Source organism: Prionailurus viverrinus, chromosome E2, assembly GCF_022837055.1.
Source record: "Prionailurus viverrinus isolate Anna chromosome E2, UM_Priviv_1.0, whole genome shotgun sequence".
In the NCBI taxonomy this organism is placed as follows: domain Eukaryota; kingdom Metazoa; phylum Chordata; class Mammalia; order Carnivora; family Felidae; genus Prionailurus; species Prionailurus viverrinus.
The window spans coordinates 45,513,588-45,534,496 of NC_062575.1; the positions used below are offsets into that span (position 1 = coordinate 45,513,588).

Below are 20,909 nucleotides of genomic sequence, written 5' to 3' on the forward strand. Positions count from 1 at the left end.
TGGGTCAAGTGCTGTGTAAATACCACATTGTCTTAATTTTTAAGTCTTTATGATGTCTTTATCATAGGTAGGATAAATGCTCTGACTTTGTTCTTTAGTAGTATTTTGGCTGTTAAACTTTGTTTTTCCAAATATGTTTTTGAATCAGTTTTTCAAGCTCCTCAAGCAACATTGTAGGGGTTTTATTAGATTTGTATTGAATCTCTCTGGTCTCCAGGTCTCTGTTTTCTCTTACTTGATTTCAGCTATCCTAGTCTCCTTGCTGTTTCTCTAATAAGCCAATGTAACTTTCATTTTATGGACTTGCTATATTCTCTGCATGGATTGCTCTTTCCCCAGATAGCCATCACTGTCTTCTCTCCTACAGTTTTTTTTCCCCCTTCAAATGTCACTGAAGTAAGGCTTTTCTGACTACTATAAAATTACACCCCACTTCCATTATTTGGAACTATATCTCTTTCCTTCTTAATGTATTTTTCTGTAGCCTTTTTTTTTTTCCATCTGACACACTGATTCATTTAGTAATCATTTATTGGATGTTATTCTACTAGAATGTAACTCTATGAGGGGATGGCTTTCCTTCTGTGATGATATCCCCATTTTCACTTGTAATGTTGATTATTTGTACTGTCTCTCTTTTATAAGATAGAAATTTATTTTAAATTAATTTTAGACTTAAGAGATGCAAGAATAGCAAAAGAGCTCCCATATGCCATTCACCTAGATTCACCACTTGTTAATATTTTGCCATATTTGCTTTATTATTTCATTTCTGTTAAGTCTCATTACCCTGAATAGTTAAGCTTATCTTTTCTGAGAATGAAGATATTCTCTTACATTTCATAAATTCAGGAAATTTTACATTGATGTAAACTATTACCTCATATATTGTCTGTATTCATATTCACTAATTATCCCAATATTGTTTTGTTCACTTGATTTGGGATTTCACATTACATTTCTCTTTAATCTGAAAAGTTCCTCAACCTTTCTTTGTATTTCATGACATTGGTACTTTTGAAGAACATGGACCAGTTTATAGAATGTCCTTCCCCTTATTGAATTCAGGTTATACATTCTTGGCACAATTATTGCATTAGTGGTATATCCTTCTCAGTGTATCATTAAGGAGGCATATAATGTCGTTCTGTCCCATTGTTGGTGACGTTAGCTTTGATCACTTGGTTTGGCTGATGTTTGCCACATTTCTCCACTGTATTTTTTTTTTTTTTTTTTGTAGTACACATGTAATCTGTAAGGAAGATAGTCTATTTTTATTGATCAGTCTTGCTGGAATCCTCTCTATTTTATATTTGTTTTTGTTTCATTTATTCTGCTCCATCTTTATTTTTTCCTTTATTCTACTTTTGGGGTTTTAGTTTGCGATTCTTCTTCTAGCCTCTTGAGATACATGTTTAGATGATTCATTTATTTTTATTTTTTCAGGAACTTTTTATTTATTTGCTTATTTATTTGTCTGTCACCTATCTGCTTATCTTTTTATTTACTTTCAGAGAACCCGCTGTTAAATCTTCACCAGCACACCACTGCCCCTGGGGTTGCAGGATGTGGATGATTCATTTTAATGATTTCTTTTTTCTATTTTCATTTAAGGCCATAAGTTTGCTGCTACGTACAGCTTTAGTTGTACCCTACAAATTTTTATCAGAGGGATAGATAGAAAACAGAGAATATAGAATCTTATAGATCATTATAAGGATCTTTCTTTCCTAAATGTCATGGGAAACTATTAAAGGGATTTGAAAGCAAAAGTTATACGAAATCATTTAGATATGTTGTGCTTAGTGGAACAAGAAAGTAAGCAGGTGACCAATTTGAGAGCGACTGCAGTAGTAAAACAGTGGTAGCTCAGACTGTGATAGAAATGATAGTAATAACTGATCAGAAGTTATTATACATATTAAAGAATAAGTTGACCATGCTTGCTAATGGATTGTAAGTTTGATAAGAATTAAAGAACTAGGCCTTTGGCTTAACGTATTGGTAAAAAAGGTGGTTGCATTTACTGAGTTTAAGCTAGTGTAATGAAAAAAGGGAGAATTGAAAGGTCTCTCTGGACAAGTTATGATTGAAACACTTATTACATAGTATTTGAAGATTTCAAGTAGGCAGTTAGATTAATGTGGAACTCAGGGATAAGATAAAAACCAGAAGTATATACAAAAGAACACATAAAATAAAAAGTTAACCTATGGAATAGGAGAAAACATTTATAAATCATATATCTGACAAGGGGTTAATATTCAGAATGTATAAAGAAATTCTACAACTCAACAACAAAGAAACCGAACAACTCAATTAAAAAAGGGGGAAAGGAATTTAATAGACATTTCTTCAAAGAAGATAAACAAATGGCCTGCAAACAGTATGTGAAACAGTATGATCGTTCCTCAAAAAAAAAAAATCAAAAATAGAATTACTAAATGATCCATCAATTCCACTTCTGGATATATAACCAACAGAATTGAAAACAGCAGCTTTCAATCATTCAGAAATTATTCATTTTAATCATTCACTTTAATGATTTCTTTTTAACGAATGATTTCAATGCTTCAGATTGTGTCTCCCTCCCTCTCTCTTTGCCCCTCCCCCACTCATGCTTTTTTATTTGTATACCCATGTTTTTAGCAGCATTATGTACAATAGCCAAAGGTTGGAAGCAGCCTAGGTGTTCATCAACAGATGAGTGGATCAACAAAGTGTGTGTGTGTGTGTGTGTGTGTGTGTGTGTGTGTGTGTACACACATATATAATGTAATGTTATTCAGCCTTAAAAGGGAAGTATTCTGACACACACTACAACATGGATTAGCATGTTGAGGACATTATGCTAAGTGAAATAAACCAGTCACAAAAAGATACTGTATGATTTCACTGATATGTAGTATCCAGAGTAATCAAATCCATAGAAACAGAAGTAGAATAGTGGGTGCCAGGAACTGGGGGGAGGAAAGGGTGGAGAGGAGTTATTAGTAAGCTCAGAGTTTCAGTTCTGCAAGTTGAAAAAGTTCTGGAGATTGGTTGTACAAAAATGTGAACATACTTAACACTACTGAATTATATACTTAGAAATAGTTAAGATGTTAAATTTTATGTTCAAAATTTTAGAGTTATAGGGCCACCTGGATGGCTCAATCGGTTGAGTGACCAACTTTGGCTCAGGTCATGATCTCACGGTTTGTGGGTTTGAGCCCTACATCGAGCTCGCTGCTGTCAGCATGAAGCCCTCTTCAGATCCTCTGTCCCCCTCTCTCTGCCCCTCCCCTACTTGTACTCTCAAAGATAAATTAAAGAATTTTTTTTAATCTAGAGTTATAAATTTAAGACTTAGGAGTATAAGACTAGAATTTAAGCCAGACCTGTTACAGGGAAAGAGTATATAGATTGATGGCTAGCCAGAGCCTGGGTTCTGGGACATTCTGATAGTTAGAGGGCAGGTAGTAAATGCATTAAGGGGAACTGAATACAAAGAGAAAGGTAGGAAGATAACTAGGAGAATATGGTATATAGGAAGCTAAGGGATTGATCATTTGTGTCAAATACTGCTAATGAGTCAAGTAGAGTGATGAGTAGCACTAGAGCACTGATTTTGACAAAGAGATTTTGTTAGTGACTTTAGCTAGAAATTTTTCAACATAATTATGGGAGTTGAGATATTTATTGGAGTGGATTACAGAGAAAGGTAGGCAGTACTGTCTTTTCAGTAAATGGTGCTGAGCCAATTGGATAAATATATGAAAAACTAGGCTTCTAGGGGCACCTGGGTGGCTTAGTCAGTTAAGCATTCGATTTTGGCTCAGATCATGGTCTCATGGCTCATGAGTTTGAGCCCTGCGTCAGGCACTGTGCTGACAGCTCAGAGCCTGGAGCCTGCTTCAGACTCTGTGTCTCCCTCCCTCTCTTTTTGCCCCTCCCCCACTCGTGCTCTGTCTCTCTCCCTCAAAAATAAACATTAAAAAAATTTTTTTAAATAAAAAAAACAACAGCAACAAAGAAACTAGGCATCTTGATTCCTATCTCACATCATAAAATGTAATGTAGGTAGATTATAGATCTACATATGAAAAGTAAAATAGCAAAAGCTTCTAGAATACAGTATTTTTCATGACCTTGGGATTAGACTGCCTTAAAATTAAGAACTTCTGTACATCAAAACATACTATTAAGAGAGTGAAAGTGCCAGCCCCAGAGTGTGAGAAGATATTTGCAACATGTTGGTTGTATTCAGAATATATTAAGAATTCCTACAAAGAAAACAATACAACCCAGAAACAACTCAAGTGACCCTTGACTGATGAATGGATAAGCAATATATGGTATATCTATACAATGAAATATTACTTGGCCATAAAAAAGGAATGAAGTACTGGTTGATCCTTGAAAACATTATTCAGAGTGAAAAAAGACCCAAAAGGTCACATATTGTATGATTCCATTTGTATGAAATGTCAGAATAGATTCATAGAGACACAAAGCAGATTAGTGGTTGCCAAGGGCTGGGAAGAATAGGGGAATAGAAAATGACCATGGGCATGGGGTTCTTCTTGGCATGATGAGAGTTTTCCGGAATTAGTGATCTGATGGTTATACAACATTGAGGATGTATTAAAAGTTACTGAATGGTATACTTCAAAATGGTGAAACTGGTAGATTTTATGTTATATGAATTTTAACACACACACACACACACACACACACACACAGAGTCAGTAAAAATGGACAAAAGACCTGAGTTGGCATTTATTAAAAGAGATATCCAATTGGCCAATAAACATATGAAAAAGTGCTCAACCTCACAAGTCATCAGGGAAATTGCAAATTAAACCACAATGCAGTATCATGACATATCTGCCAGGATGCCTGAATATAAGATTGACAATAACAAGTGTTGGGGAGGATGTGAGGAACTGGAACTCTTTTCCAGTTAGATGGGAAAATGAGGAAACTATTGGATAATGTCAACTAAAGCTGAACAAATGCATATTCTGTGTGCAACAATTTCACTCATAAATGTATACATCTAGCAGAAAGGAGTCCTATTTCCACCAAAAGAAATGTACAAGAGGGGCGCCTGGGTGGCGCAGTCGGTTAAGCGTCCGACTTCAGCCAGGTCACGATCTCGCGGTCTGGGAGTTCGAGCCCCGCGTCGGGCTCTGGGCTGATGGCTCAGAGCCTGGAGCCAGTTTCCGATTCTGTGTCTCCCTCTCTCTCTGCCCCTCCCCCGTTCATGCTCTGTCTCTCTCTGTCCCAAAAATAAATAAACGTTGAAAAAAAAAATTAAAAAAAAAAAAAAAAGAAATGTACAAGAGTGTTCATAGCAGTACTGATCATAATAACCAACAATTGAAAGCAACCCATATGTCCATCATTAGGAAAATGAAAAAATAAATTGTGTTAGAATAGAATGCTTTATATAGCTGTCAGTCTTAAGCTTTTTCTTCTGAAACAGCCTCTGAAAAGCTCTAAGATAGGAAAGACTTTGGAATGTCCTAATTGTTGAAAGGAGATTAATGTTGTAGTACATGGATAAAAGGAAAAAGGACTCAAAATGAGGTCTTCTAAGTAGGTAGAGGCCCTGTGTTCTCATGGAAAAAAATTGGATTTTTAAATTTCAGTTCAATAGGAAGCTACATTAGTTTGGTTATAGGTTTGGCTACATGTGACAGAGACTCAAAAATAATAATGGCTTAGACCATATGGGTTAATTTTCTTTTGCATTAAAGTCCAGGCTGGAGGGGAAGCTCTGCTCTGCAAAACCATCATGTGACATGACACCACATCCACAGTGGAGACTAAGGAAATGGGAGAATAGAGGATATAGGACATGGGCCAGCTGGCTGTTAAAGTTTCAGAAGCTACTATTTGATACTTATGCTTTTTTTTTTTTTTTTTTTTTTTTTTTTAAGGCAGAATCCAGTTACATGGCATATTCTTCTGCAAAAGAGCCTGGGAAATGCAGTGTTTATATTGGGCAACCTTGTTCTCAACTAAAAACCATTGGTTCAATCCATATATAAAAGGGGAATAATAGACATTTGGGGACAATTAGCAGTCTCCATCTCATAATCCCTTGGCCTGGTGGAAAGTGTTAAACATACACTCTTGTAGATTCTGATTCAATTGATCTCATTCTGAAACCAACTCTGGTAGATATGGATTCATTTGATCTAGAATGTTTCCTAAACATCTATAATTGCAGCAAACTCTGAGGTAGATCAAAATTTCAGAACAACTGGGGCACCCGGCTGGCTCAGTTGGTGGAATGTGTAACTCCTGGTCTTGGGGTTGTGGGTTTGAGCCCCATGCTGGGTGTGGAGATTGCTTAAAAATAAAATCTTAAAAAAAAAATTCAGAACCATTGACTTGATTTGTTAATTAACTCCCTCACTTTCTCTTCTGAGCTCTCATTTCTCTGTGTTCTCCTTACCGTTTTTTTTTTTTTCATTCAGTTGCATGATGATATTTTAGAGTTCTCCAAGACTCATCTTTTACGTGAATTATTTCCAGTTATCTCTCTTTGCTACCATATATATTTTCTTTTCTGACACAAAACCAGCAATTAAAGTGTGTTTCTTATCTTTCAGACTTGGTGTCCAGGTGTGAGGCCAAGAAGTTATCTCCAAAAGACATTTATGAGACAGAGTCATGCCAAAGGGCTATCATGGAAGACTTTAAAAGTCATAATCCTGAGAAATCCATTTTCAGAGATATTTGGGAATGCAATACTCAGTTTGAAAGACAACAGGAACAAGAGGGCTATTTCAGGCAATTTGTTATCAACCATGAACATATGCCTATATTTAACCAACATTCTTTACTAACTCAGGAATTTTATAATAGAGAGAAAATCTTTGGATGTAAAGAATGTAGAAAAAACTTCAGTTACCATTTATTTTTTAGTGATCACAGAAGAGCTCATTCTAAAGAAAAACTGTCTGAATGTAAGGAATGTGCAGAAATTCTTAATATATCATATCTTACTAAACAGAGAATTCAAAATAGTAACAAGTGCAATGAATGTAAGGAATGTTGGAGAGCTTTTATTCATTGTTCACAACTTAAGCAACACCTGAGAATCCATAATGGCGAAAAACGCTATGAATGTAAAGAATGTGGGAAGGCCTTTAATTATGGCTCAGAACTTATTCTGCATCAGAGAATTCACACTGGTGAAAAACCTTATGAATGTAAAGAATGTGGGAAGGCCTTTAGGCAGCGATCACAGCTTACTCAACATCAGAGACTTCATACTGGTGAAAAACCTTATGAATGTAAGCAATGTGGGAAAGCTTTTATTCGTGGCTTTCAACTTACTGAACATCTACGACTCCATACTGGTGAGAAACCCTATGAATGTAAAGAATGTGGAAAGACTTTTAGGCATCGCTCACACCTTACCATACATCAGAGAATTCATACTGGTGAGAAACCCTATCAATGTAGAGAATGTGGAAAGGCCTTTAGCTATCACTCAAGCTTCTCTCACCATCAGAAAATTCATTCTGGCAAAAAACCTTATGAATGTAGTGAATGTGGGAAGGCCTTTTGTGATGGCTTACAACTTACCCTGCATCAGAGGATTCATACCGGTGAGAAACCCTATGAGTGCAAGGAATGTGGGAAGACTTTTAGACAGTGCTCACACCTCAAAAGACATCAGAGAATTCATACTGGTGAGAAACCTCATGAATGTATGATATGTGGTAAGGCCTTTAGACTTCATTCACACCTTATTCAACATCAGAGAATACATACTGGTGAGAAGCCCTATGAATGTAAGGAATGTGGAAAGACCTTTAGCTATCATTCAAGCTTTTCACACCATCAGAGAATTCATTCTGGGAAGAAACCTTATGACTGTGGAAAGGTTTTTAATCATGGCTTGCAATTTAATATACATCAGACACTTCATACTGTTGAGATGCCAGTAAGGTTTCCTCTTCTCTCTCCCCATCCTAGTCTAGCATCATGAAATTATTTTTAGAAATTTACATTTTCTTTTTTTTTCTTCAAGATAAATGTTGGTAAAATAATGAATTTCATTAGTATTGATTTATTTCAATGATCCTTGAAAAAAAAAAACTTCAAGCAGGGAAAATTGAAAAATTATTAACAGGTAAAAATTGCTCTAGTTCCAATGCTGTTTCTGAGTTATTATAATCAATATTGGAAATAAATTTTATAAATAGTGTTTTCACTGAAGCCAGTGAAGTGGCAGAAATAAAATGAAAACAATTTCTTCCCCTCCCACACATCTGTGAGAGCCACTATGTGTGTGTTGCTCCTTCCTGCTCAAACATACCTGCAAATATGGAGGGTTTATTGCATGTATATGGAAGATTTTACCGCCTATAGTGACATATTTCACAGCAATTTCTTTTTGCACTTAAATAATTGTGGACTTTTTTTCCAGGTGAATACATACAGATCTAACATTGTTTTTAAAGCTCCTGAATATTTCTGGTATAGGATGTATATCCATATTTTAAGCCATTCCTTACTATAGACATTTGATTGTTCTATTTCTTTTTCATCCCAAAGGATCATACAGTAAATATTCTTATCTCATCATTCTTTTATTTCCATTGGGTAGATTGCCAACCGTGAGAGTGTATGTAGTTTTGATGTTACATTAATTTTTTAGTTTAAAAATTTAGGTAATAAAAATACATGCTACAAAATTCAAAAGTTATCAAACAAGTAAAGTAAGAATTAAAGCTTTCTTAATACCTGATTCTATAGGACCAGCTGTCAGGTCTTTTGTATTCTTCCAGGGATTAAATTTTTTAAATTCTTTGGATGAAAGTGGATTAATCATAATCTTTGTTTCATGAAATTCTCATCGTTCCAAATTTAGCCCTCTTTCATTGCAGTATTTCCAAGGGATTTACAGACGTGCCAACTATCAATTTACTGCCTGTCTTCTCCAAATCCTTCATTGCCTGCAATCCTTCGCTGCAATATTGGAACTCTCTCTTTTGTTTATAACATTATTTATCTGAGTCCTCTGTCTCTTTGTTTTTGGTTAAGTCGGACTAGCTAATAGTTTTTCAACTATATATTTTCAAAGGGCCAACCCTTGGTTTTATTGATCTTTTCTATTGTCTTTTAAGTATCTTTCATTTATATGCTCTTATATCACTTCCTTCCTTATGCAAACTTTGGGCTTAGTTCTTTTTTCTAGTTTCTTGGGGTGTGAAGTTAGGTTCTTAAGACTGTTTCCCCCTAATGTAGCTTTTATCCCTGTAAACTCCCCCATTAGAACTGCATTTATTATATCCCATATGTTTGTTTCCATTTTCATTTTTGTTAAGATATTGTCTGATTTCCATTTTGATTTCTGTTTTGATCAATTGGTTGTTCAGGAGTGTGTACTCCTGAATATGTATAATTTTCACATATTTGTGAAATTTTCCAGTTTTCCTCCTGTTAATGATTTGTAGTTTCATACCATTGTGGTCAAAAAAGTTACTTGATAGGATTTCAATCTTAAATGTGCTAAGACTTATCTTATGGCCTAACATACGATTTATGCTGGAGAATGTTGTGTGTGTTCTTGAGAAGAATGTGTATTCTGCTGCTGTTGGGTGGAATATTCTGTGTATGTTCATTAGTTCCATTTGATCTAAAGTGTTATTCAAGTCCACTCTTTCCTTATTGATTTTCTGTCTGAAAAGAGCTACTGTTGAAAGTGGGATATTGAATTTCTCTGCTCTTTTTATTGCTATCTACTTCTCTCTTCAGATCTGTCAGTATTTGCTTCATATATTTAAATGATCTGGTGTAGGGGCGCCTGGGTGGCACAGTCGGTTAAAGCGTCCGACTTCAGCCAGGTCATGATCTCGCGGTCTGGAGCCCCACGTCAGGCTCTGGGCTGATGGCTCAGAGCCTGGAGCCTGTTTCCGATTCTGTCTCCCTCTCTCTCTGCCCCTCCCCCGTTCATGCTCTGTCTCTCTCTGTCCCAAAAAAATAAATAAATAAACGTTGAAAAAAAAAATTAAAAAAAAATAAATGCTCTGGTGTAGGATGCATATATATTTACAATTGTTGTATTCTCTTTATGAATGATCACTTATATAATGACTTGTGACAGATTTTGACTAAAAGTCTATTTTTAGTGATATTACCACCCCTGCTCTCTTTTGGTGATCATTTGAACAGAATATCTTTTTCTGTCCTTTCACTTTTAGTCTATGTGTGTCCTAAAGCTAAAGTGATTCTCTTGTAGTCAGCATATTTTGGAGTTCTTCTTCGTCTCTGTCTCCCTGTCTCTCTCCCCTTCCCTCCGCCCTCCTCCCTCCTCCCTCTCCCTCCTTCTCCTTCCTCTCCCTCCTCCCTCTCTTCTGCCTCCTCCTTCTCCTTCTACTCCTCTTTCTCCTTCTTTTTTTGGTCCATTCAACCACTCAATGGCCTTGATTGGAGAATTTAATTCTTTACAGTTAAAGCAATTATTGATAGGTAGGATCTTATTGCCATTCCATTCATTGTTTTCTGACTGCATTGTAGTTCCTTTGTTCCTTTCTTCCTCTCTTGCTGTCTTCCTTTGTGATTTGATGATTTTTTTTTAAATAGAAGTATGCTTTGGTTCCTTTCTCTCTTGTGTATTGACTATAGGTTTTTTTCTCTTGGTTACTATGGGGCTTACATAAAACATCTTACAACCATAACAGTCTATTTTAAGGTAATAGCAACTTCAGTTGCATAAAAATTCTCTTTTACCTCTGCCCTCCCCCTGTTTTATTATATTGATGTCATATTTTATGTCTTTTTATATTGCATATCAAAAAATTACAGTAGCTAGTTATTTTTAATATTTTTTGTTTTTTTTAACTTTTATACTCAAACATGATTTATGCACTACTTTTGCAATATTATTGTGAATTTGACTATTTACCTTTTCCAGTGAGTTTTATACTTTCCTAAGATTTCATGTTGTCACTTAGTGTCCTTTCATTTCAACTTGAGTTCCCTTTAGCATTTCTTTTAAGACAGGTCTAGTCGTGATGAACTACCATAGGTTTTGTCTGAGAATGTCTTAATCTTGCCTGTGTAGCTTGCCATATACATTTTAAGTTATCAAAATCTACTTTACCTGTGTATTAATTCCAGAGAGATACAGAAATGTTACCCATATATAGCTCTGTTTCTTGTTCTTCCATTTTGTGTTATTATACATATTATATCCTGTTATGAACCTAAACTTTATATTTTTTTGTGTCTACTAAAGATGCTGAGTAAAGAAAAGCAAAGTATATACTATGGAATTTGTTATATTAACCTTCTTATTTACCATTTCTATTTCTCTTTGTTTCCAGTGGATCCAAATTAATATCTAGTATCATTTCTTTATTCTAATACAGCTTTGCTCCCACCTGCCTTCTTTGTGTTGTTTAATATAGTAATTTCTGTATGTTCTAGGTCTAACAATATAGTTATATTGTATACAGTTGTATAGGTATTGTGTAGTGTAAGTCCTGACAGTTTTTCTTCTTTAATAATGCAAGTGCCTGACTTAAACCAAGGCATCCACTTCAGAGATGGCTATCTCCAACACATTGCCAGCCACATGACTAGATAAAGAGCCAGGCCTCCCCTCTCTCAAGGCTTTTTAGGTTTAGAGATCTTGGTTGATTTCAATAACTGACCATTTGGGCTCCTTTTTTTTTTTTTCTCTTCCTGCACTTCAAATTCCTGCTCTTATGTTCTAACCTCATCAATAAAGACTAAGCCCCCTAAACCCTAGGCCTCCCACCTATGAGCCCTTAGTCAAACAATAAAAGTAAAACCCTTCACTTTCTGTCTCTCTCTGTGCAACCTCACTGTATGGCTCCAGATGTGCCGTGTAATTTTCAGGATTTGCAAATAATAAACGTTCTCTCTTTTTTTAAGTTTATTTATTTTTTAAGAGAGAGAGAAAGCAGGGGAGACAGAGAGTGAGGGAGACAGAGAATCCCAAGCAGGCTCCATGCTGTCAGCACACAGCCCAATGTGGGACTTGAACTCATGAACCCATGAGATCACGACCTGAGCCAAAATCAAGAGTCAGATGCTTACCCAACAGAGCCACCCAGGTGCCCCATTGAGTGTTCTCTTTCAGAGTTTCCTGATGTTTATTGTTGAGGGCATCTTGCAATTATAGTAAGAACCACAAGGGCTAGTCCAGCCACAACATTCATTATCAATAGCATGGGACTGGCACAAACATTGTTTTATATGTATAATTGCTTTTTAGACCAAATAAGAGAAGAAATATGCATTTGTGATATCTTTTATAATTACATCATTACCTTTACTGGTGCTTTTTTGGTCACTTGTTTTCATCCTGAAGAACTTTCTTTAGTGTGTTTTGTAAGGTGGGTCTGTTACCAACAGATTGTCTCAGTTTGAGTTTGACTGGCATGTCTTTATTTCACCATTTTTTAAAGGCAACTTTACTTGCATATAAAATTTTTTGTATACAGATCCCCCACCCACCCTCAACCCGACCAGAACTCCTCTCAGAACTTTGAATATGTCATCCCATTGTTTTCTGGTCTGTGTTGTTTCTGATAAGAGATTTACTGTTCACTTTATTGGGGCTCCCTTGTAAGTGATGAGTCTTTCTGTTGCTTTCAAGATTTTCTTCTTGACTACCTTTTAGGAATTTTACTATGAGGTCTTTGTGGATCTTTGCTTAGTTTCTTTAGCTTCTTGGATGTGTATATTAAAGTTTTTCAGTGAACTGGGAAATTTTCAGCCATTATTTCTTAAATGTTTTTTTCTGATTCTCTCCTTTACATGTATGTTGGCATTCTTAATGATGTCCTATATTTCTCTGAGGCTCTGTTCATTTTTCTTCATTCTTTTTTCTTTCTGTTCTTTGAATTACATGATCTCCATAATGGTCATATTCATTGATTCTTTTGCCAGCTCAGATTTGTTGAGTTCCTCAAGTTAGTTTTTCATTTTGGTTATTGCAGTCTTAAACTCCACAATTTCTATTTGGTTCTCTATAATTTTGATTTCTTTATTAATGTTTGCTCTTTGATGAAGCATTGTCATCATATTTTCTTTTGCTTCTTTAATCATGGTTTCCTTCAGTTCTTGAACATAATTTTTTTTTAAATTTTTTTTTCAACGTTTATTTATTTTTGGGACAGAGAGAGACAGAGCATGAACGGGGGAGGGGCAGAGAGAGAGGGAGACACAGAATCGGAAACAGGCTCCAGGCTCTGAGCCATCAGCCCAGAGCCTGATGCGGGGCTCGAACTCACGGACCGCGAGATCGTGACCTGGTTGAAGTCGGACGCTTAACCGACTGCGCCACCCAGGCGCCCCTCTTGAACATAATTTTAATGGCTGCTTTGATGTCCTTTTCTGTTAAGTGAGATACTTGGGCCCTCTCACAGACAATTTCTATTGCTTGCTTTTTTCCTGTGTTTGGGTCATATTTTCCTGTTTCTTTGTATGTCTCATAATTTTTTGTTTAAAATTGACACTTGAGGTAATATATCGTGTTACATATTTTAGCAACTCTGGGTACTGATTTTTCCACCCTGGTTTCTGAACGTTGGTAATCTGTGGCCCTTAATCAAACCCAGAGTCTTTCTTGTTTGTTTGTTTGTTTGTTTTCCAATGGGCTCACATCTATTGTGGGGCTTCAACTCATGACCTTGAGGTCAAGAGTCAGATGCTCTACTGACTGAGCCACCCAGGTGACCTGTTTCTTGTGTAATTCTACAGTTGGCTAATACAGTGATATTGTCTTACATTCTTTAAAGGGGTGGTCATAAAGCATTCAAGGCCACTTTTCATAAGGGACTGTGCCACAGAGTTCCATGAATTTTTTGTTTTTTGTTTTGTAACTCTGAGGATCAGAATCTATTTTGCAGAGGCATAGGCTGCAGCACCAGCAAAGATATGTTATAGGATGTTAACCATCTGGTTTTAGGAGTATAGGCTTTAGCATGCCAAATGGTGATATGCTCTTCTTTCAAAGAAGCCATCACCCAGTGGTCCTGAATACTGCACAGGTTATCACTCTTTCTCCTGCATGCACTTTAGAATGAGTGTTCAGTGCCTGCTGGGACTAATTGTCCCAGGGTAAGTGTGATTTCCCTGAGCCTAGCATCAGTAATGACTTATGCCGGAATTGAGACATATGATTCAATCTGAGGTAGAGATTTGGGCAAAGACACATGACCCAGGACTACTTTAAGGAGGGTCTGAATCTCATTTCTGTAAATACCAGTTATCAAAACTTGTGATTTAGGTCAGTTAAATCTTTAACAGAGGTTTTGTAGGACTCAGAAAATACAGCACAAAGTGGCAAAACTCAAAGCACAAACTCTCAGACAGCAGCACAAATCAAACAGTGTGCTTTCAAGTTAGCAACTCAAAATGCACAGTTGCCAAAAGGCAACAGAGCTTATTAGCAAACCCAAGCATAGAAGAAAGACCCCTGGTAGTGGCAGTTATTGCTTAGACGCTCTGATCACTGCCTTAAGTTTTGCAGCCACAGTACAGATGTGGGATATACCCCCAACTCAAAATTTTGTTTGGTTGTCAAGCCTGATGTTGCCACACATGCACCAACAGAATATGGAAAGGCTTATTACTCACATAATGATATTTTCTGGGGAGAACAAAGCAGGATTCCAAGCAGGTCTCAAAATGGATTGAGAGATCAGGGAGGGGAGAGTGACTTGGGTTTTTATTGTGCTTAGGGGTGGGGCTGTGTAAGGGTTCCCATGAAGAGGCTGGGGTTTGTGTAGTTTGAACTTCCCATGCACTAAAAGAAAGGACAACAGTCAAACACCAAAAATGGAATCATACCCTTTATTACACTGTATTATCTGTTACTTTGTAACAAGCTACCACAAACAGCAGCTTAGAGCAACACACAGTCATTCTATTACAGTTTCTGAGGTTCATGAATCTAAACATAGCCTTGCTGGGTCCTCTACTTCAAAGTTTCTCATAAGGCTACAGTCAAGGAGCATGTGGCTGGCTTGGTTGGAAGAGTGTGCAACTCTTGATACCAGGGTTGTAAGTTTGAGCCCCACGTTGGGTGTAGAGATTACTTAAATAAAACTTAAACAAACAAAAAAACAACGAAAAAAAGGCTACAGTCAAGGTATGGATCAGGTTTTACCTGAAGGCACAACTGGGGAAGGATCACTTCCAAGCTCACATGGTTATTTGCAGGATTTAGTTCCTTATAGGCTATTAGGCTAAGGACCTCAGTTTCATACTGGTTGCTGGCCAGGATCCAATTTCAGTTCATTGCTGTCTGGGCTTCATCACTATGGCATCTTACTTCATCAAAGCCAGCAAGACACAGTCAATAAAGAGTCTTATAGCAAGAAAGAAGTTGTCTTTTGTAACTTTAATCATGGAAGTGACTTCCTGTGACCTTTGCCATATTCTGTTGGTTAGAAATAAGTTGATAAGTCCACTCTCAAAGGAAGGGGATTACACAAAGGCATGCATGTCAGGATCAGGGATCATTGAGGGACATTGTAGTCTTTCTGCCACAGGGACCTATGGCCATTTACTTGAGCAACTTTACATTGGAAAAAGGAAAATACTCAGACATCTTGGAATCATTGTCTGACTTGACAGTGATACCCAGAGACCTAAAGCATTATCATAGTCCACATGTTAAAATAGTCTTATGTGGGTGTCAGGTAATAAGTTGATTCTAGTTTACAGGGGATCTATTGGGTTCATAGATGATCTGGTGGCTCTTTTATGTATCGCTAAATTTACAATAAGTATTGACATATTTTGGAGGTGAAGTTAATCCACATATGGGATCCTTGGCCTTTAGTGTTAGAGTTGCAGTGGAAAAAAACCAAGTGGAAACCTCTGAGATTATTCCTGTTCCCTCAAGCTACAATGGTAAATAAAAAATTGTATCACATCCCAGAGAGATGGTAGAGATTTGTCCCACCCTAAAGATCAAAAGGATGTAAGGTTAGTGGTCACTATTATACCTCAGTATCATATGTCTATTTTTTTAACTTGTTTTATTTTTTATTTTTTTAAATTTACATCCAAATTAGTTAGCATATAGTGCAACAATGATTTCAGGAGTAGATTCCTTAGTGTCCCTTACCCATTTAGCACACCCCCCCTCCCACAACCCCTCCTATAACCTTCAGTTTGTTCTCCATATTTGAGTCTCTTCTGTTTTGTCCCTCTCCCTGTTTTTACTCATACGTCTGTTTTAATCCCAGTCTGTGAATGTAACTGCAAGCTCTACCAATTAGCAGCTTTTGGAAGTGATATTTTTGCTATAGCAGGTGTATAGTATACAGTGATTGATTTGAATGAGTTTATTCTTTTCTATCCCAATCACAAAAGAAAACCAAAAACAGTTTGCAAGTGACAGACAAAATATGGATTTATGATTTTGCCACCTCTGTCAAAATATAACAGGAGATTTGGACATTCACAGTAATTAATTTCACTGATGAAATCAATCTAATAAGACAGCATGGGGGAAGGATGTCATGCACATTGGAAGCCTTGTTAAGACACATGTTCCTCAGAGGATGAGAGAAGAACCTATAAAGATTTAGAGACCTTCCACATAGTAAAATAAAAGAAATTGCTCTATTTGTATCCTCTACTACTGAGAAGAAAGTATGCTTCCAGGCAAAATTCTTTGTGCTATGAAAGCAACACATTCAACATTTTAGAATACCCATATACAGAGTGGCAAAGAATGCTATCAGCTTTGAGCAGATCCTAACATAGTAAAGGGCTCTGTAGCATGTCCTAGCTGAGGTACAATCAGTGCTTCCACTGGAGCTACGTGATCTGAAATAACTGTACTGTTGGGAGATATGACTGATGAAAATGATGCAGTGTGGAGTTCATGGCAAGTCGTAATCAGAGCAGGATGAGCAAGAGTATGTCATCCAAAGCAGATAATTACAGTTTTTGAAAATAAGCTCCTGGTGTGCTACTGGACCCTGTGAGGACAGATTGCTTGGCCATGTGAAACCAAGTCACCATGCACCCTGAACTGCCCATTGTGAGGTATATCCTGTCAGAACCACAAAAGTGATAACGTTGGATGAGCCCAGTGCAATCTTTGAAAAACTGGAAATGGTACATTGAGGATTAAGCACAAGAAGTACTAAAGGGCACACGGAATCTACATGAGCCTGTCACCCATCACTTCCACCAGTGTCTCAGATCACTCATATGGACAAATGGGAGTCCCATATAACCAGCTGAGGAAGAAAGAAAAAGGCTGACCTTGGCTTACAGTTTGTTGACTCTATATGTGAATGTAAACTGAAGTGGAAAGCAACAGCATTACACAGAAGCTTCACAGGGGTGGGTCTGAAAGAGAAATATTTCTCATTGGATGAAACTTAATGTATTGCATTTGGTCATCCACTTCATGTAGAAGGAGAAGTGGCCCAAGAGAAGAATAATCACACTCCTTGGGTAAATGGCCTAGTCAGGGGCCTGGAAGAAGAAAGGTTAGAAGATAGTTTTATCAGTCAATATTTAATCAGAGAAATAGAAACAGTATATGTAAAGACTTATTGTAGTGAATCTGCTTATGTGATTGTAGGGGCTGTCTAGGCAAGCCTAAAATCGGGAACAGCAGGCTAGAATTCTTGGACATGAGATGAAACTGCTATCTACAGGCAAAATTCTTTCTTTTTCAGGGAATTCCTCAGCTCTGCTCTTAATGTCTTTCAACTGATGAAATCTAGGATAATCTCCCTTAAAGTTAACTGATTATGGACTTTAGACACATCTACAAAATACCTTCACAGCAACACCTAGATTAGTGTTTTTAAAAAAAAATTTTTTTTTAACGTTTATTTATTTTTGAGACAGAGAGAGACAGAGCATGAACGGGGGAGGGTCAGAGGGAGACACAGAATCTGAAACAGGCTCCAGGCTCTGAGCTGTCAGCACAGAGCCTGACGCGGGGCTCGAACTCACAGACTGCGAGATCATGACCTGAGCCGAAGTCGGACGCTTAACCGACTGAGCCACCCAGGCGCCCCCCTAGATTAGTGTTTGATTGAATACCTGTAGTCTAGCCAAGTTGACACATATACATGATCTTAACTGTCCACCGCTTATCAACTTGGCACCCACACACATTTCCTTTAATTACACTCTTCAAATGAAGACCGTGAGTCCTACTTCCAACTAACATGAAACATTCTGTGTACAATTGAAAACACATTAACCCTTTCTCCAGGAGAGGATGCCTTTGGATGAAGTTCACTGTCTTTTTTATACCCTGTAACTTAAATATTGTGATATAAATTTAACTATTTTTTAATGTTTATTTGTTTTTGATAGAGCACAAGAAGGAGAGGGGCAGAGAGAGAGAGGCACAGAATTTGAAGCAGGCTTCAGGCTCTGAGCTGTCAGTGCAGAGCCTAATGCAGGGTTCAAACCCACAAAGTGTGAGATCATGGCCTGAGTTGAAGTCAACCAACTGAGCCACCCAGGTGTCCCTGAAGTTAACTATTATTAATAAATGTTATGCTTGATGGGATAAGAGAGGGAAGGAAACAAAAATATTTGGTTAATAGACATAACAAAATGAGGAAGAATTATGCATACTATTACTGTTCTCATTTTTACAACTGGTCATGTAGCATTTATAACTACCTTCTTTCACTACACATTTCATATCTACTTTGCCCTCAGCAAGCACCTCAGCTGGCTTTGATTCTTTCCTGGCAGGATAGCCCAAATATTCCTAAAGTGTCTGAGTCCTTAGGAGTTCTCCCTGAATCCAGGTGCAGTTTTCCATTAACATTAACTGCAGGATGCAGCAGTAATGAGACACCCTAAAAGATCTCTTATATTTCACACATAATCTTCTTACATCCATTATGTAGTACCAATTTCCTCATGGTAATCAGGACCAATCACTCATTCAGTACAGTAACCACCTCCTTTGCCTGTTGATTCAGAAGCATGAGGAGCCCAAAGTGGCCTCAATCCAAGGTGGCAGCTTCATCTTTGACTTTAATGGAATGATTGTTGTATCTTCTGGTGGAAGCATTCCTCTCTTTGTAACTAAGACTTCTAGTCCAGCAGAGCCTAAGGTTGCTGGGATGGAAAGCAAAAATTTTGCTATTGGATCACTAGGGGTGATAATGAGTGGAACCACTCCCATTTGCACCCCTTGATTCCTGGACTCTGGGAAAAACAGCACCATATATTGGATGCTTATTTAAAGCATATACATCATCCTCAAAGACACTTCCCCAGTCCCACAAGATACTGCTACCTCACTGACACTGAAACTGAGGCTTCAAAAGGTGATTCTAATACTCCATCAAGACCACTTCTTCAGGATGATAGAAAACATGGCAACACCATGTGAGTACCATGAGTATGGGCTTGTTGCCACAATTCATTTGCTGTGAAATGAGCCCTCTGATCAGAAGCAAGTGTTACTTGAAATACCACAGTGATGCATAAGGTGCACTATAAGTCCTCAGATGGTGGTTTGGTGGAGGCATTGAGTGCAGGAAAAACAAAGCCATATCACCCAGGGAATGATGCCATATTGGTGACTCTGTCGGTCTCTGCTACTGGCAGACTGGGAACTCAGCAGTAGCTGTAACCAGGACAGTCATGATGAATGGAAGTCCATGTTGCTGAGTGGATGCAGAACCTCCATCTTTGGGACCATGGCCACTTTGTTTTATGAGCCTACTGGGCAATGACAGGAATGGCTGAGGAAAGAGGCTGACTGATATCCACAGAGTTGATCATCCTATACATGTATTAAGATCCTCCTCTGCTGAGATAAACATTCACATTGGACACAAGTATCGTCACATCATTTGCCTACTCAGACCTATTCATATACCCCTTCCCTAGACCTCCTTATCACACATTTTTCCAGTCATATTCCTTCTAAATCCCTGACCATCCAACCAAACTATTGGCCATAGTCTATGAATATAGATTCTTGCTTCTGGCCATGTCTCCTTCCAGGCAAAATAAGCAACCAGATGGTCTCCTTCCAATTTTTCCCACTGGGAAGATTTCATTTCATCATTGTCCTCCAAGAATGTCCCAGAAAGGGACTATAGTACTGCAACTGTCCTTATTTGGGTGGTACTTGCATATCTTACAGAACCATCTGTAAACTACGTTCACATTTTTCTCTTTGTCAGCCAGCTGGTTGTAGGGCACTCCCCATGTATGGGCTAGGAAAAGGTAGTATCATAGAATTGGAGGTCATGTGCATTTATTTAGTCCACTTCTTCATGCAAATTTGCCTTCAGGGCCTGCTTGAGCCAAGTCTCCTATATACCACTCTCATTTGGCAATGTGGTGCTGCTGTCCACATCCAACTTTGTGGCCTGGTGGGCAGCTCAGATCTCATGGTGATTTGATGGACTATGATTAATTGTTGAGTCTCTACTAAAGCCCAGTAGCAAATCAAATGCTATTTCTGAAAAAGAGAGTAACAGCAAAGGATGGCAGGACTTCGAAATCTAAAGGCTCTGCACTGTGATTCACCAACAGGGGCCTGCCAAAGGCTCCCAATAGCATCTCTATCTGCCACTGATACTTCAAGCACCATCAGATATTATGGAACATATGGATCAAGTAGGAAAGCAGCTTGCCTAGAAGCCTGGACCTGTTGAAGAGCTTTCTGTCATTCTGGGTCCCACTCAAAACTAGCAGCTTTTCAGTTCATTAAGTAAATGGGCCATAATGGCATATCCAAATGAGGACTATGTTTTGTCTAAAATCCAAAGAGCACAGTACATGTCATGGCTCTATTCTGGTTCTAGGAGGGGCCAGTTTCACTTAAAGTTATACTTTAAGAAGGATATTTCAAGGTGCCTGTGAAGCGTCTGAATTTGGCTCAGGTCGTGATCTCGCAGTTA

General features: G+C 37.7%; 1 protein-coding gene across 5 annotated transcripts in view; it reads left to right on the forward strand.

Annotated features, from left to right (window-relative positions):
• Positions 1 to 9,799, forward strand: part of ZNF461 (zinc finger protein 461) — a 34,403-nt gene extending 24,604 nt beyond the window's left edge. For all 5 annotated transcript variants that reach the window (XM_047836863.1, XM_047836861.1, XM_047836865.1 and 2 more), the window contains one exon: positions 6,606 to 9,799. In XM_047836863.1, the coding sequence (XP_047692819.1) occupies positions 6,606 to 7,993 (1,388 nt within the window). In that variant the 3' untranslated portion in view covers positions 7,994 to 9,799. The remainder of the gene's footprint in view (positions 1 to 6,605) is intronic.
• Positions 9,800 to 20,909: the final 11,110 nt, after the last annotated feature.